A 19655-nucleotide genomic window follows, 5' to 3' on the forward strand; every position below is an offset into this window, starting at 1 on the left:
AGTACCATTACAAACTAGAAACAAAATAACTTCATATAAGCACTATAAATATTCTTAGTCATATCTTAAAACTTAAAAAATTTGAATGACACAATATAATATAAACACAGTAAATATACATTCACACACACACATTCACTTCACAAGATCCATTCAGCCTGGCAGCACACATCGAGGAGATGCTCACGACAAGACGACTTAAAGGAATTCAACCCTTTTATGGCTCTAATGTTATGGGGGAGAGAATTCAATATTCTAGCTCCATTTGCAACAAAGGAATGGCATTATGCTGCTGACCTGCTGAGAGGGATAGCATGTGTACTGCCAGAGCATATGTTATGCTGGTGGAAGGAGAATAGGAAAGAGTTGTGACGATAAGTAGTATGGGATATTCTCATTTAATACTCGAAAGATTAATACTGCTATGTGGAGGTTTTCATACTGTTCAAATTTTAGAAGGGAAAGTTGACGATAATAAGGGGTAACATGAACATCATAACATAAGGAGAAAATAAATCTAATACAAGAGTTCATAGCACATTGTAATCGGTTTAGTTGTTCTCTTGTGGCATCAATTAGTACTATGTCACAGTAGGAAAATATAGGGAGGATAAGAGTATTTATAAGCCTAATTCTCATGTTTAATGATATTTTGATTTTAATGTGCCATCATGAAAAATCAATTTGCGGATACTGTAACAAACTGGTATTTACAGTGTCTTAGGTGTGTCGAGATATCATTAATATAGATAACAAAGAAAAGTGGTACAAGTACTGAGCCTTGTAGTACTCCTGAATATTTCATTACCCATTCAGATGACCTATTCTGATGATTTAATCATTTAATGATTTGATTTAATGATATTTTGATGATATTTTAGTGGGTGAAGGTAGGCGTACACTTTTCTACAGATATTGGTAATATGCTCTCCCCAGTTAAGATTCTCATTTTTAATTACACCAAGATTTCTTACCGAGTTTTTGTACGGAATAATTTTACCAGATAAAGTTAGTGGAAGAATGTTTTTGTGTTTTAACGCACTGATTTGTTTCATCTGCCCAACAATAATAGGTTTATATTTTGATGGATTGATTGATTAAAATATAGTTTTCGTAAGTGTATGCACAGATTTTATTTAAGTCAGGGTTCATATAACCTGTTGCTTGATTGATGTCTGAAATTTTGGAGTGATAATAGATTTGTAGATGGTCAGCATACAAGTGGTATTTACAGTGTCTTAGGTGTGTCGAGATATCATTAATATAGATAACAAAGAAAAGTGGTACAAGTACTGAGCCTTGTAGTACTCCTGAATATTTCATTATCCATTCAGATGACCTATTCTGAAGAATTACGCATTGTTTTCATTCGTTCGGTAAGACATGAGAGAAAGAATTCTAGAGCTGTCTGTTCAAGGTGAAGTGATTTCAATTTAGCAACCAGTACTTCTATATTTCCTGTGTCCTAAGCATTGCTAAAATAAAGAAGTGTAAGTGAGGTGGTCAGTTTCAAAACGGCCTATGTCCACCTTGGGTCGAAATTTAGTTTCTTGTCTCAGTGCATTCCTTAAGCTTCCCTATACATAATACTACCATCACTTTGCACCAAAACGTCCTAGAAACTACCAAAAAAGCTGTTTAAATACAGCTATTGGAATCAAAACGGCTCTTGTCCATAGCAAAATGTCTGTCTTATAATACATTCATTTTGAGATCAAAATGGCTCATCTTCCCATATGAGATTAAAAGCATCCAGCCTGTTTGGATTCAAAATGTCTCTTGTCCGTCTGGTAGGTATCCTACAGACCAAGGAGAAAGAGCACATTTTGATATAAATTTCATTGACTTCTCCTTGTACAATATAAAATTTTCAGAGTGGCAGGCCTGACGATCATCTGGAACAGCAATATCTTACTTTCTAACGATAGGTTATGTTTGTACACTACTCTGAAAGTTGGTGATCAACAGTAGCACTTTTCTAACGGATCAAGTGAATAACATCGAAGATTTCAACTGTGCTTGGATTCAAAAGGTTTCTATTTGAAGATCTTAATCGTGAGAAGGTATGATATAAGGCAACACAGTTAAAATTCTACGTGTATTTTGCATGTAGACTATTCAAGAATCAGATAGTTCATCAGTCTACTCCATGAATGATTGTAGTGTGAAAGTTATTCAATTTCTGTTTTTCTTTTTCATTTGCCAGGTTAGTGATCAAGAACAGGTGGCCTACAGAATGGAAAGTGAACAATCTAATGAAGACAGTGTCAGAAGTTCCAAGATTAAATCTTGTTCTAGGGGTGAAGGTCGAAAAATGCACAGAAAGAAGAGTACTTGGAAAAGAACGGTGGAGAAAATGAACCGTTATTCCCCCAAATTTTTACCGCGACTTCCCGACTGTAAACATATTGGAGACTCACTTAAGTGTTGTCAACTCTCAATGCAAGACATTCGTAAGTTTCACCAAGCCTTCTACTCCGAAAGAGACAAACTAGCACAAGAAAGCTTTGTCCTCAAGTACACACAAACTGAATCCCCCAAACGTGCAAGACCTCGAGAGGAACAAAAGCAGGTTCGTGTAACAGTTAATCGTTTCCTGATCCCTAAGACTACAAACGGAAAAACAGAGCTTGTTCAGGTATGCAAGAAGAGCTTCTGCTCTCTTCTAGGTATTAGTGAGAAGCGGGCCCAGCGGGTCTGCAGTAAGCATTTTAGAAGTGGACAGTTGCCAAGAGAGAATAGGGGTGAAGACCACAAATCTTACTTCTTTGTCAACAAAAGGACTGCCGTGAAGTATTTCATCGAAAGACTTGTTCCACTGGAGAAACACTATTGTCGTGCATCAAATAAAATGAGACAATATTTGCCCAGTTATCTTTCAATTCAGAAACTCTGTACGATGTACAATGATAATACTACCGTAGAACTAAAAGTCCCATATTCTTATTTCTATGACATATTCGTAAATGAATACAACTTAAGTTTTGGCTCACCAGCTGTTGATAAATGCTCAAAATGTATTCAGTTTGAATACAAAATACAAGCTGGAGATAAATCTTGCATTGCAGAGTTTGAAGTATTTAAAGATAAAAATTTCATTGTTCCGTATTGAAATTATTGATGTTAAAAATTAAATAACTGGAAAGGAGGTTCAACCTATTCAATACTCAAAAGAAAGAAACGTAGCAATCACATTTCTATTTGAATGGGACCGGTTTCGACCTTAGTCTAGGTCATCATCAGCCATAAAAAACATGTAAAATGTTTAAGAATGTTGTAGGTCAGTTTTTCACTCTGTTAGGCACAAAGACACGACATCACATTCTGTTCTGCACAAAGTCACAACATTAACAATCAACTTGCTAAGATCAAAAAGGCTTGATGTCGTGTCTTTGTGCCTAACAGAGTGAAAACTGACCTACAACATTCTTAAACATTTTACATGTTTTTTATGGCTGATGATGACCTAGACTAAGGTCGAAACCGGTCCCATTCAAATAGAAATGTGATTGCTACGTTTCTTTCTTTTGAGTATTGAATAGGTTGAACCTCCTTTCCAGTTATTTAGTTTGAAGTACACAAGAAACGAAGTGATGCATTTTTCTCAAAACTACGAGCCAAGAATGATGAAGAGATAACAATTTCGTTTGACTGTCAGAAACATCAAGTTCTCCCCAGGGTACCTGATCAGGCTGCCTACTACAGTAGACAGATGTACATCTATAATTTTACAATATGTGAAGGTACGTCCACTGATAAGCAGCCCAAAGACAAGGTCTTCATTTACACATGGACTGAGGCAGATGGAGCCAAGGGTTCAGGACAGAGTTCATCTGCTGTGTATCACAGGTTAAATAACATGAATTTCGAAGGCTCCTCCATCCTCTGTATGTTTGCAGATGGATGTGGGGGGCAGAACAAAAATTCCTCAATGATATGTATGATCATGTACTGGCTGGCAAACTGTGCTCCACGCCGCATGAGGGAAGTGCATGTACTTTTTCCTGTGCCAGGACACTCCTACCTACCGCCAGATAGGGTTTTCGGACGGATAGAACTTGAACTCCGTGATATTGACACAATTATCAAGCCTGAAAGATATTGGGAGGTCTTTGGTAACCATGGAACAGTTTTCAGAATGGGAAATGATTGGCCTGTATATGACTGGAAGCTTGTGTCACAACAAAACATGAAGAAAGCTGGGCAATGGCATTTCAAATTTGCAACAGCAAAGAGATTCATCATTACTCGAGGGGTGACTCCATCTGCTCCTATTCTAGTTAGAGGTGAACCCTGGTATAATACTGACATAGGAATGTCAAAGAAGGTTTTTAAACCAAGTGTGGACGTTTCACATTTACCTTTACCATTGATTCCCGTTGGTGTCCCAATAAAGGGATCAAAAATTGCTTATGTAAAAAGGCTGCTGGAACTTCATTTTGGTGATCGGTGGGAGGAAAACCCTGATTTGCAGTTCTACAGTGCGGTAATTTATCGAGACACAAGTGATGAAGTGTCAGAGGATGAGTTGGAGGGGGGTATGATGGAGGATGCTGATGAGTTGTAAGGATTGAAAACTCGCTTTCTAAGTGTTAAACAAATATTATTTAATTTAGCCTGAACTTTATTCTGAGAGTACCACACAAATATAAATATCTGACTTTTGTATGCTTATCCATTAATAAAAGCTGTTTTCAGTACTATATCCTTCAGTTTAATTTTCAACTCAATTATTACTTTTATTGCAATCATATTACTTACTAACCATGCTTAATATTGTGCAATTGCGTTTCTATCCTCATTTTAGAATCAAAGAGTCTCTTGTCCAATGTATTTGTTTTCAAATTGTCTCTTGTCCATACTTTAGTTTCAAAATGACCTTTGTCCAAATTAATTTCTCACATTATAGCAGAACTGATGAGTCTGTACAGACAATCTTGAGAAAAAATATAACTGATGATACAAAGAATATCAAGAAAGTATTTTCAAGAGGTCTGGTAGAGATTTTAGGTCTGAAAACGTTTTTCGTCATTTACCACAAATTTAGGAAAGTGGACAAGAGTCATTTTGAAAATAAGCTACTCAAGTAATGTCACCTGCCTTTGATCCATAGTATGCCTCATATCTGTAACCTTCATCAGGGCAGTAGCCATACTGTGTCCTTTTTTTAAACGCAACTGTAAAGGGTCAAATAGTTTGTATTTATTTATATAGTCAGTTAGTTGCACATGTACTATGAGTTCAAGAGGTTTGGAGAGAGATGAAAGTATGCAAACAGTTCGATAATCTGTTATAAGTACAGATGAGGAAATTTTGGGAACAGGTTTTGTAATGGCATTTTTCCTCATGTTTGGGAAGAGACCACTTGTGAGGCACATGTTGTACTGTATATATAATGATGGGAAGAATAAGTCAATGATGTGTTTTATTATGAGTATGGGTATTTCATCAGGTCCTATAGCAGATGATGTGATTGATAATACCTCGTGTTTCACGTCAGTCTCTGCAACTTCGCAAAATTCAAAGAATGGCCTATTTGGGGGTGGCTGGTTCAGAAGGGAATTTATAGTCTAAGAAATTGTTTGCATTTCTGGTTTAATTTTTATTTCAGAAAAATGAGCATTTAATCTCTTCAGAGAGATGTCTGGATTACATGGCTGGGGCAAAGCTTTCCCAATTCCAAAGGAACAAAGTTGTTTCCAGGTGTTTGACACATTTAAATTTCCAGCCAGGTAATTGTAAAAAGAAAATGTCTTATTTCAGATTATTACTTTAATTTTATTCCGAAGTGTCCAATACTGTTCAAGTTCACTGGGAGAGAGTGTGTGTCTGTAGAGCCGGTGTAACACGTCTCGATGAGACATCATTTGTTTAATGTCATTGGTCAGCCATGGCAAAGGAGGCCGGGAGACTTTGGCCAGATGCTTAGGGGCATGTTGATCAAGCAGGCCAAGTATAAGTAAACTAAAGGTTTCAACTTTCTTATTGATATTGTTTATATTTTTTATGTCTTCCCAAGGACTATTCAAGGCATCAATTCTCAGATGATCTAAGTTTATATGTTTAATACTTTAATGTTTCATACTTGGGTACTGGTACTTTGAGTGAGTAAGACAAATATATAAACTCGTGTCAATATGCTAGGGGTAGGGATCTGTCCATGTGATAATATTTTCTGTGGGTTGTTAATGATCATTAAGTTGATTAGTGTATGACTGACTGACTGACTGACTGACTGACTGACTGACTGACAGACTGACTGACTGACTGACAGATTGATCATTGCCGAGCCAAAACTACTGGACATAAAAGAAATGAAATTTTAGGAATACATTTATATTAAAGCATCGTTGCTCACTAGAGAAGGATTTTTGGACATCCCTTTGTTAAGGGGGTGAAAAGAGGGGTGAATTTTAAAAATGAGAATATCTCTAAAACTTAACCCTTCGTTACACGCGTCGCGGAGTGAGAGTCCGCACTTTATTATTCTTTGGTATTATAGGCCGAAAATGCAAGGCAGAACGGGCTGCCTTCTTGTAGCTTCCTTCTGCAACAATACAAAGGACATGACGACGTGAGAATGTGAGCTGTCCATTACAGAAGTTTATATTGTCAACTGCAGACTTGCGGAGTCTGAGTCCGCAGGCGTGTATTGGTGAGTTGTTAATCTTACTCACTCTTTTTGTAAGTCATCCATTCTTCTGTTACTATTCATTATAAAATTATATACTTTTATTACCTACAAGTCTAGTAGTGGGCTCATTTTGATATATTTTATACGTGCGGTTATTTACAGTGGGATAAACACGATATTACACAATGAGCTATGAATAATTATTTTGCGTCTTCTTTCCAAGGAGTTGGTGCGATTTATTCCAAGTGTTATGGATCAAATCGAGCAGTCGTTGGACGACTATGAAGTTGGTGCAAGTGATGACAGTGATCGGGACATCGTAAACGATAGTGATCATAATTCTGTGAGCAAAGAGCCCACGGGTGAAGAGGACGTAACTGAAAGTGAGCAGCTTGAAATGTATGTTGGAATGGACAGGACCCAGTGGAATCATCGGCCTGCAATAGAAGGGTCAGGCAACCTGAACATAATATTACAAAACACTTGCCTGGAGTAGTAAGAGTTGCCATGAATACTGAGATGCCAGTTGAAGCTCTGTAATTGTTCTTTACCGACGAAATGCTACAAGAAATCGTAACATGTACAAATCGATATATATACCCTTGTGTCATACAAGTCAAGAAAAGACAAAGTTGTATTGGTTCTATCTACTTTCCATGAAGACCATTCTATTGATGACGATTCAGATGGACCAAAACCCTCAATGATTACCTTCTATAATGACACGAAGTCGGGCGTTGATAAGATTGATGAAATGAAATGCACTTACTCCATGGCAAGAACATCACGACATCATGACTTCTTGCGTGTGATATACATCAATTAACAGAATATAACGATTATAATTTTATTCCAAGAAGTAAATTAATAACCAATTATTGTTAATTTAGAATTAGTTTTGCTAAGTCCTGTGATTTGCGGTTCATAACTTCTAATTTATCCTAAAGGACTGAAATGTTCTTGTAAATGTAGATTATATATAAATTTATAAATATAAATAAAATCAAAATAAAGTAATTACGATGTAAGACAGATTGACAAAAGAGAGAAATAAGGAATTCTTGGAAAAAGAATTGAAATGAAAGGAATGGAAGCTTACAAACAATCGCGGACTGTCAGTCCGCTTGCGTGTAATGGTGTTACAACAGAGCACGCATTTAACGGAGGGTTAAAGGTTTATAGATGTAAAAATCGGTATTAGGAATCACCTTTAAAAATAGAGTAATACGTATTTTTTGGTTTTGGAAAATTCCTTTAGGAGGGGTGGGTGGAAAAAGGGGAATTCGTTGAATACCTTCTATGAGGATACTTATACCTCAAAACCTGAAGTTGTTACAGACATAAAAATTGGTATTTGGAATCTTCTTTAAAACGAAAGAAACACGTAGTTCTTTGTTTTTGAAAAATCCAATTAACGGGGGAGGGGGTGAACAGGAGTGAAAAAATGCACTGAATTAAAAAAAAGACTATATCTACAGTAAATCTCAGAAATGTATCATGTTACAAACATGAAAATTGGTATTTAGAATCTCTTGTAAGAGTAAAGGAAAATAGATAATTTGTTTTTGGAAAATCTGCTTGGGATGAACTAAGAAAGAGGGTGAATTTTTAAAAAGATCATGTCTACAGTATATCTCAAAAACTTAACATTTTACAGGCGTGAAAACTGGTACTTTCATTTTTGAAATAAAGAAACATATTCTTTTTTGTTTTTGGAAAAAAAAATTAAGGAGGGTAAATTGGACTGAAAAGGTGTGTTGAAACCATTTTATTACGATACTAATATCTCAAAAAGTGAGGATGTTACAGACGTGAAAATTGGTATTTGGAGTCTCCTTTAAAAATGAGGAATTATGTATTTTTGTTTAGGAAAATCAACTTAGGGTGCGGGGTGAAAGAATTGAAAAATTAGTTGAATTCTTTGTATGACGATTCTTATATCTCAAAAAGTAAAGATGTTGCAGACATGAAAATGGGTATTTGGAATCTCCCTTAAAAATAAAGAAACATGCATTTTTTGGGAAAATCAATTTAAGGGTGGAGGGGGAAGGAGTTAAATTATTTTTATGAGGATACATACATGTATCTCAAAACTGAAGATCTTACAGTCATGATTATTGGTATTTGGAAGCTCCTTTATAAATAAACATTTTTTTTTTTTTGTTTTGTTTTCAGAAAACTGACTTAAAGGGGGAGGGTGAAAGGAAGTGAGGAAAATTGAAACCTTTTTATGGGGATGCTTATATCTCAAAAACTGAAGGTAACAGATGTGAAAATTGGTTTTTGGAACTTTTAAAAATAAAGAAACATGCATTTTTAGGGGAGGACAATCAACTTAACGAGCTGGAGAGGGGGAAGGAGATGAATTATTTTATGAGGATACTTATATCTCAAAAACCGAAGATGTTACAAACATGAAAATTTGTATTTGGAATATTATTTCAAAGTAAAGAAACACGTATCCTTTTGTTTTCAGAAAATCTACTTGGGGGTAGGGGTGTGGGAGTGAATGAAATGAAAAGTTAGACATGAAAATTGGTATTTGGAATCTCCTTTGAAAATAAAGAAACGTGTCTTTTGTTTTTGAAAAATCTACTTAAGGGCGTAAAAGAATTGAAACATGCATACATACATACATTATCATTATAGACTGTTATGCCTTTCAGCGTTCAGTCTGCAAGCCTCTGAGAATTTACTAAACGTCGCCACAATCCTCAATTTGCAACTAGTGTTGTGGCCTCATTTAGTTCTATACCTCTTATCTTTAAATCGTTAGAAACAGAGTCTAACCATCGTCGTCTTGGTCTCCCTCTACTTCTCTTACCCTCCATAACAGAGTCCATTATTCTCCTAGGTAACCTATCCTCCTCCATTCGCCTCACATGACCCCACCACTGAAGCCGGTTTATGCTTTATCCATCGAGTTCATTCCTAAATTAGCCTTTATCTCCTCATTCCGAGTTCCCTCCTGCCATTGTTCCCACCTGTTTGTACCAGCAATCATTCTTGCTACTTTCATGTCTGTTACTTCTAACTTATGAATAAGATATCCTGAGTCCACCCAGCTTTCGCTCCCATAAAGCAAAGTTGGTCTGAAAACAGACCGATGTAAAGATAGTTTCGTCTGGGAGCTGACTTCCTTCTTACAGAATACTGCTGATCGCAACTGCGAGCTCACTGCATTAACTTTACTACACCTTGATTCAATCTCACTTACAATATTACCATCCTGGGAAAACACACAACCTAAATACTTGAAATTATCAACCTGTTCTAGCTTTGTATCACCAATCTGACATTCAATTCTGTTGAATTTCTTACCTACTGACATCAATTTAGTCTTCGAGAGGCTAATTTTCATACCATACTCATTGCACTTATTTTCAAGTTCCAAGATGTTAGACTGCAGGCTTTTGGCACAGTCTGCCATTAAGACCAAGTCGTCAGCATAGGCCAGGCTGCTTACTACATTTCCATCTAACTGAATCCCTCCCTGCCATTTTATACCTTTCAGCATATGATCCATGTAAACTACAAACAGCAAAGGTGAAATATTACAGCCTTGTCTAACTCCCGTAAGTACCCTGAACCAAGAACTCATTCTACCATCAATTCTCACTGAAGCCCAATTGTCAACATAAATGCCTTTGATTGATTTTAATAATCTACCTTTAATTCCATAGTCCCCCAGTATAGCGAACATCTTTTCCCTCGGTACCCTGTCATATGCTTTCTCTAGATCTACAAAACATAAACACAACTGCCTATTCCTCTCGTAGCATTTTTCAATTACCTGGCGCATACTGAAAATCTGATCCTGACAGCCTCTCTGTGGTCTGAAACCACACTGGTTTTCATCCAACTTCCTCTCAACGACTGATCGCACCCTCCCTTCCAAGATGCCTGTGAATACTTTGCCTGGTATACTAATCAATGAGATACCTCGATAGTTGTTGCAATCCTTCCTGTTCCCTTGCTTATAGATAGGTGCAATTACTGCTTTTGTCCAATCTGAAGGTACCTTACCAACACTCCACGCTAATTTTACTACTCTATGAAGCCATTTCATCCCTGCTTTCCCACTATACTTCACCATTTCAGGTCTAATTTCATCTATTCCTGCTGCCTTATGACAATGGAGTTTATTTACTATCCTTTCCACTTCCTCAAGCATAATTTCACCAACATCATTTTCCTCCTCCCCATGAGCTTGACTGTTTGCAACACCACCATGATGATTTCCTTTTACATTGAGAAGATGTTCAAAATATTCCCTCCACCTCTCCAGTGATTCCCTGGGATCTGTTATGAGTTCACCTGAATTACTCAAAACACTGTTCATTTCCTTTTTCCCTCCCTTCCTAAGATTCTTTATTACTGTCCAGAAAGGTTTCCCTGCTGCTTGACCTAGCCTTTCCAGGTTATTACCAAAATCTTCCCATGACTTCTTTTTGGATTCAACAACTATTTGTTTCGCTATGTTTCTTTCATCTACGTACAAATCCCTGTCTGCCTCGGCCCTTGTTTGGAGCCATTTCTGATAAGCCTTCTTTTTACGTTTACAGGCTGCTCTCACTTCATCATTCCACCAAGATGTTCGCCTTTTCCCATCTTTACACACAGTTGTTCCTAGGCATTCCCTTGCTGTTTCTACTACAGTATCCCTGTATGCCACCCATTCACTTTCTGTATCCTGAACCTGCTTACTGTCTACTGTTCGAAACTTCTCACTAATCATATCCATGTACTTCTGTCTAATTTCCTCGTCCTGGAGATTTTCTACCCTTATTCGTTTGCAGACAGATTTCACTTTCTCTACCCTAGGCCTAGAGATACTTAGTTCACTACAGATCAGATAATGGTCTGTATCATCGAAAAATCCGCGAAAAACTCGTACATTCCTAAAAGATTTCCTGAATTCAAAGTCTGTTAAGATATAGTCTATTATGGATCTGGTACCCCTAGCCTCCCATGTGTAGCGGTGAATAGCCTTATGCTTGAAGAATGTATTCGTAACAGCTAAACCCATACTAGCACAGAAGTCCAGCAAACGCTTCCCATTCCCATTAGCTTCCATATCTTCCCCACATTTACCAATCACCCTTTCGTATCCTCCAGTTCTATTCCCAACTCTCGCATTGAAATCGCCCATTAGCACTATTCTATCCTTGCTGTTGACCCTGACCACGATGTCACTCAATGCTTCATAAAACTTGTCAACTTCATCCTCATCTGCACCCTCACATAGTGAATACACGGACACAATTCTTGTCCTAATTCCTCCCACTGACAAATCTACCCACATCATTCGCTCACTTATGTGCCTAACAGAAACTATGTTGCGTGCAATGGTATTCCTGATAAAGAGCCCTACCCCAGACTCTGCCCTTCCCTTTCTAACACCCGTCAAGTACACTTTATAATCTCCTATCTCTTCCTCCTTATCTCCCCTTATCCGAATATCACTTACTCCTAGCATATCCAGATGCATCCTCTTTGCTGACTCAGCAAGTTCTACCTTCTTTCTTCCATAAGCCCCATTAATATTGATAGCTCCCCATCGAATTCCATTTTGTTCGCCAAGTTGTTTCCAAGGAGTCCCTCGCCTGTCAAATGGGAGTGGGACTCCATTACTCCCATAGGTCCGAGGCTTGCTTAAAGTGTTCTGAGCTCGGTAAATTCATGAAGCAGGATGCTGCCCTACTTGCACATAGTCCAAGTGAGGATCTCTCCTCTAATGGGTTATGGACCACCGGTGAATTGTGTAGTCCTAGCCGCCTGAGCACAAGGAGGGCCACGACTCAGAATATGTCCGAGATGCCCACTCCCATTCCATAGCAGCTGGTATCCCGACTCTCAGGACCACTTACTAGGCCACTCAGCCGTTGCCCATGGTTCACGAACTAGGACGTGACTATAGTAACCCACAAACATGAAACTTTGAAACTTTAGTTGAATTATTAGTATGAGGATACTTATATCTAAACAGAACTAAAAATGTTACAGACATGAAAATTGTTATTTAAAATCTCCTTAATAATAAAGAAACATGTATTTTTGTTTTCAGAAAATCAACTTAAAAGGGGTGTGAAAATAAGTCAGGAAGGAGTTGAATTCTGTTTATGAGAATACTTACATCTCAAAAACGGAGGCTGTTTCAGATGTGGAAGTTGGTATTTTGAATCTCCTTTAAAAATAATGTTACAGGTATTTTTTGTTTTCAGAAAGTCCACTTAAGGGGGGAGAGGGGTGTATTAGTATGAGGATACTTATATCTAAAAAGAACTTAAGATGTTATAGACATGAAAATTGGTATTTAGAATATCCTTAACCCTAGACCGGGCGCCAATTTCTGTCACACTACCGGGCGTATGGTTGACTTTGTCAACCAGTTACATTTTCAGTAGTTTACAGGCTTCCAATCACATAAACATTTCATTTAATGGAGTTTTATCTTTTGTTTCAATGTTATTTTCCAAATAAAACTAAAAACTTGTATTAGTGGTTAATATGAATGTACTTAAAATGGATAACCATGAACACATGAACTAATTCTGATACGGATATGAATACTGTGCCTATTTAAAATGAGTTAAGCAGTAGATACACTATTAAATTAAAATAATGGTCATATTTTAATATTTGCACAATGATCTGGTATAATATTTTAAAAAATGACTCGATGAAAAATAAACTTTGTTGCCACGTCCAAGAAATCTTGCCATAATGCCATAATTTCACTGAGGTTCACAAATTTAGCATCGCACTCACGGCTGTAATTCACTTCCTCACGCTTCCTAGAAATGTACAAATTAGTCCAGTATAATAGTTCATCGACCATCTCAGAATTTATCAACTGCATGAAACAGTCAATTTCTGTTGATACATTCTTCGCCTCCCCTTCTGGTCCTGGCAGCATTTTTACAATATTCCTTGCTTTTACCCTCGAAGTAAGTTTTGAAAAGTCTGTTGAGGACCACAATGTTCCTCCATCTTTGCCGAAGATAAATTCCCTTTCGTTATCGTTTTCATAGATCTCACTGTCCGAATCGGCCTCCTGCACTGTATCACTGTTATGGTCCTGATCCGATAAGTTTATAATTTCCTCCTCCCCATCCGAAAAGTCTGAGGCAGAGTCCTCTATTTCATCAGACAACTGGCTCAAAATGTCAGGTATCTCTTCATCATAGACAAAACGAGACCTAAAATAGAAATATACTACATGTAATTACGCCTGACATTGCCTAATTACCCGAAAAGTACAGAGGAAAGGAAATTTTTAAGAAATAAATTTTACTTACATGACCAGGTGCACGGTTGACTTTGTCAACAAGCTTCAGGTTCCAAGAGTTCGCTCGAAATAATTACATGTATCGCTTCCACTGTAGTTAAAACTCGACTGAACTGAAGGTCAAGAGTGAGAGCAGAGGTATTAATTGCGAAGTGGTGAAAGACTGACAGTTCTAGGAATTAAGGTGTAAAATAGCGCGCTGGTTGACGAAAACAACCAGCGCACCCGGTCTAGGGTTAATAATAAAGAATAAAGAAACATGTACCAGTATTTTTGTTTTCAGAAAATCAACTTAAATGGGGGTGAGGTTTAAAATAAGGAAAGAAAGAGTTGAAGTGATTCAACTTAATTTTCAATTCCTTCATCCCCTTAAGTGGATTTTTCAAAAACAAAAAAGATCCATTTCTTTATTTTTTAAGGAGATTCCAAATACCAATATTCACGTCTGTAACATCTTTAGTTTTTGAAGGAATTGAAGTGAAGAAGAAGTTGAATTCTTTTTATGAGGACACTTATATCTCAAAAACTAAAGAGCTCCAGATGTGAAAACTGGTATTTGGAATCTCCTTTAAAAATAAAGGAAAACATTCTTTTTCTGTTTTTGGATAATCCACTTAAGGAGCTGTAAAGAATAGAAAAAGCAGGTGAATTGTTTAAATGAGTACTGGTGTATCTACAGTATATATCAAAAACTTAACATATTGCAGACAAGAAACTTCGTATTTGGAAAGTCCTGTAAGAGTACAGGAATATGTACCTTTTTGTTTTCGGAAAAGGCACTTAACGGGGGTGAAGTAAAAAAAGAGTTGAATTATTTTTATGAGGATACATATATCTCAAAAACTGAAGATGTTTCACACCTGAAAATTGGTATTTGGAATCTCCTTTAAAAAAGAAACATGTATATTTTTGTCTTTGGAAAATCCACTTAGGTGGGGTAGGGGTGGGGTGGGAGGAGGACTGATAAAGGTGTTGAATTCTTGTTATTGGGGAAATTTTATCTCAAGCATGGAAATAGGTATTTGGAATCTCTTTTAAAAATAAAGAAACATATTTTGATTATATTTTTCCACTTAGAGAAGACTGTTTCTCACATGTGCAGTTCTTTGTCGCATGGTCATCTTAGCCCCAGAAAGCAATATCACAAACATGGTTTACAAAGACTGAGGTAAATGAAACTCAGTTTTTTGGTGAGTTTTTATACTTCAGGTATTTTTAGATAATGTCTTAGTACAGTGATGAGGAACGATTACTTTTGTCAAATTATGAAATCCACCTGATCGAAGCCACAGGTAACTGCTAGTCTGAGATATACCAATAGTGGAAATTCTAACTGGTACATAATTTAATAATTGGAATTATACTGTAGCAATGAAGATCAAGAGTGTTGGGGGCTGGCAGAAGACTATGAAGTTGACATGGTCAGTGCAGCAGCAACGGTGTGATTGGGGCCAGTGGTGAATAGAATGATAGCCCCTGCAAACTGAGGCCTGTGATATAAAAGCTCCTTTTTAGACACTGGAAGTTAGCTAACAATGAAAAAGGTACCCAGAATGATCTGGAACTGGAAACTTCAAGGATCTTTCATTGGCCTTTGAGTCAATCATGAGTGAGAGCAAGGCAGTTATGAAATGGTGAGGAGTCTATGATGAGTCATTTGGGAGTGCATCAGCAAGGAGTAAGACAGTCTTAATTATGTGGACTGCAGCGAGTTGTGAAGCAAATTACTCTGGGAATGACACTGCACTGTGTGAGTCTGTGCTGAAGAGCAGGAGTTCGATACACCAGAGGACTGTTGGTTTGATCGCATATGTCTGTATAAACTGTGTGAAGTGGAAACCTTGAACACGAGTGAATTTGTAAATAACTGTAAATAGTAGTTTAATAAATTTAGTCAATAGTAAAACAATCTACCTCTCATTGAAGTTTTATGGACCCTAATAACTCACCAGAATATTTAGTATTTGTATTCTATAAACAAGGGAACCAGTTTTTGTATTCCTATATAATAACATTATATCACTTATGAAAATTAGGCCCTATAGGCCTACATTTACAGCTTTGTTGATTTTGTCATCTTGGAAAAAATACCCACTGCCAAAGGAGTCAAATGCCTTGATACCTATGTCTTACCACCTGTACTGATGTTGTTCAAAACCCTGTCATAGAGCTCAGTATAATGTATGAAAATATTGAATCCCAGTGGCAAGTTGTGATTATTGTTCTTTGGCTAGCATCTTTGACACTCAGTGTGAAGATAGCTTCTGAAATTTTAAGCAGTCACACTCATTTTCATTGAAAAGATACTATGGACTTTGCTGAAAATGAAAGGAAAGTGATAAACTTGTGAATCATTTGATATCTTGAAACTACTCTTTCACCACATGCACCAAATCATCATAGGCATGATTCTCTGCTTAACAGACACACTGTATTTTTACATCTTTTATTCAAGTTTTAGTCTATCTATTTGTTAATGAATGTCTTAACCCTGCAGTAGCAATGTCACAGTTTTTGTCATCGGTAGTCAAGCCTGGACTTTAATTTATACGGTAAGTTATTAACAAGAATGGAACACAGATCATCATATATGGTTTAATTAACATTAATTTGTGAAGTCAGAACTTCTACTAATATCATACACAACTATCAGAAACACAGAAAAATTATTAAAATGTTACAAAATGCCATAGTCAATAAAACCATGAATATAGCTCTCAATAACTAGAAACAAGACTGTTGACATTTTAAGAGAACATTTTCCTTTACCAAACATTCTGAGCATATGACAGTTGCATATTCTAGACATAAATATTTGCCACAGTCCTTGACCTGGTAGGCCTGCTCATTTTTCTGCCGAACTATGCATTATCATATGCCTACCACCTATATTGATGTGGTTCAAAAACCTGTCATAAAGCTCAGTTTAATATATAAGAATATTCAAACCCAGTAGCAAGTTGTAATTATTGTTCTTTGGGTAGTATCTCTGCTTAATTTACATACAGCACTTTTATATTTTTTATCAACATTCTAGTCTGTCTATTTGCCATCTCAGCTGTTGATGTTCCCAAAAGTTCCAAAATACCTCTTTTGTATTTGAAATTTCCAAAGAGCCATACTTTAGCTTTGAGTTTGAAAATTTCTGAGATCCTTGATGAAATGTTATGTGGCAAAGTTACTCATGGCAGCCTGGCCTAACACATGCTTTGAAACAAGATCATTAAACAATCAATGAAGGAACTCTTGTAGACTGTGAGTCTGTGCATGACTGCAGTAGAGTGAAAACTTTTATTCAGCTAGTTTCACAACTCATACATTCAAGAAGCAGATAACAGACCATATTTCATAGCTTGGATTCACTGAGTCATCTAGAACATATTGAATAGGTCTATTAAACATAACAGGCATATGTAAATTTCTCTGCTACAAGGAGAAGCATAGAATCATGGATATGTTTTTGGGCTTACAAGACAAAAGAGCAAGTACAAGTGTTCTCCCTCTTAGTAGCTTCTTACGACATGCAGGAGGTACAGATAATGCGTCCTTTTACTCCACCCACAGGGGAGATAAAGAGTATCATGATCTACACCCAACAATATGGCAGTTGATCCAGTACACAATATTCCCATGCCATGTCACAAGATAGCCCCATCTATCAAGATCTACGGCCAACAAAATGGCCAATGATTTAGCACACAATTTTATGGCAATAAATATTTGTGAGATACATTTATTATGAGAATAATTATGCTGCCTTCAGTGGCATTACCATGTGTATGAGGCTTTGCTGTGTCCTAGACAAAATGCTAGTCAAAGACAGTGGAAACTCATTTATAACGCGGCACCATTTGTACCATTAAAAAAAAATGCTATTTCAGATCAGATGTAAAGCTTTTCAGACGTTTGCTCTATTAACCAGCGTTTTGTCTTAGGTCTGACACTAGACTCATCAGAGTGGGATGTGTCAGACCCTACCCACTGATGCTGGAGTGTATGCAGGTGAATGCTATTTCTTCGGGGCATTGACCCATGTGGATCTTTTGCCCCTACTGGCACCATATTGTATGAACCTCCATGTAATTGGAATGGCGGTAGTGAGCAAAGGAAGATGAAAGACATCACAAACACCCAGTCCCCAGGCCAGGGATATTAATCATTACAATTAAAAAACCCTAACCCAGCCAGGAATCAAACCCGGGACCGCCGGGTGACAGGCGGACGCGTTGCCCACTACACTGCGGGGACGGACACCATTTATACCTACTATATACAGAAGGCAGAGTTCTGGCACACGTTAATAACGTGAGGAAGAAGATGATAAAGACTTAGTATAGATAGATGATGAACACTAGTTACCACAGTGATGGTTTCCTATCTGCTCAAAATTGTCTATGCTAAATTAATGACATTAATTCCAGATAGACCCCCAGCTCAAAAACATATCTGTGTTAAACTGATACTGGCTGCTCACTCATTTGATTGAAATAGAGCAATGGCCTCACATATCATATAGTGTGAATGTCCATGAACTGTCATCTACTCTGGTAATATTCTGTAAGAGCCAAGTTCTTACCTCAATAATTTCATGATCGGATATCATTACGTGTGCAAGACCAAATCCATATATTCTTAAAATTGGACCATATTTTTCAGTATAGCTCTTCATTAAATTGTATACATCTGCAACATAGAAAAGGCAATATATACATTATGGTGCACTTAAGATATAGCACATCTTAAAGTACCCCATTGGCAGGTGAAGAAGATTATTGTTATTCCCCACTTGTATTAGTTTCAAACACTGTAAATGATGACAACATTATTATTCATACTGGTACCATATTCTGTTCATTATTTTGAAAGAAAATTGAATCAATCTGTATCTTTCTAAAGGGTGCTGTTGTTCCCCCACACATCCATTGGACAAGGACAGGATTACTATGAGACCAATTGATGTTAGCCAAATTCCCAAGGTTAGTTATACTTTCAGCTCTTTTATCTGATAATACTGACTACATAAATAGAAGCTATCATCTAAAGTCATGTCTAAAATGTTTATTCTTTTCCAAAACCAATTGTATTAGATTTGTGTACTTTCCCTCTTTTCATAGCTATACCTGTAAAATAAAAACAAACAAGGAAATGATAAAATAATAAAGAAAACAAGGATAACTAAAGGTTATATGAATAGACAGACAACAAGATGTGGAATATGCTGGACAACCCTCCCTGGAACATAACCTGATGAAACCTAAATTCTCAAACTCAGGCAATCATATTCCTTAAAATACTAGTGGCTAGTCCTGTGCTCAGCAGTCTTTGTCCCCTGAAATTAATCTGGTAATCAATTTTCTAGTGTAGGCTGAGGTTGGACCACGGATGTGAACTGTTTTACATATATGTACTTGGCCCTGCTTTAAGACTATATACTGGTACCCCTTCTGATGCCAAACCTAGGTTGAGGGATGTATTCATTCGCTGGTTTTTGGTATTGTGAGGTATTGTGTGTATATGGCGAGTTGTATTGAGACAAACATAAATACCTTGTCTCCCAGCCAGAGGAATTAACCAGATGTTGCTAAAATCTCCAACTTGGATAGGAACTGAACCCAAGATCATCTAAATCAAAGGCTGTGATGCTGATGATTAAGCCATGGAACCAGGCAGTGAAATCAAACATTTACTGTTGCCAAGTTAAAAATTGCCTGCATGTTGTTAAAAATGATT

General features: G+C 37.0%; 1 protein-coding gene across 5 annotated transcripts in view; it reads right to left on the reverse strand.

The window, feature by feature from the left end:
- Window positions 1-19655, reverse strand: part of LOC136858147 (cytochrome P450 4c3) — a 244644-nt gene that overhangs the window by 199394 nt on the left and 25595 nt on the right. For 4 of the 5 annotated variants that reach the window (XM_068225432.1, XM_067137473.2, XM_067137474.2 and 1 more), the window contains one exon: window positions 18502-18608. The exons of the other annotated variant lie outside the window; for it this stretch is intronic. In XM_068225432.1, coding sequence (XP_068081533.1) covers window positions 18502-18608 — 107 coding nt within the window. The remainder of the gene's footprint in view (window positions 1-18501; window positions 18609-19655) is intronic. 5 annotated transcript variants of the gene reach the window in all.

Source organism: Anabrus simplex, chromosome 1 (genome assembly GCF_040414725.1).
Source record: "Anabrus simplex isolate iqAnaSimp1 chromosome 1, ASM4041472v1, whole genome shotgun sequence".
Taxonomy (NCBI): Eukaryota; Metazoa; Arthropoda; class Insecta; order Orthoptera; family Tettigoniidae; genus Anabrus; species Anabrus simplex.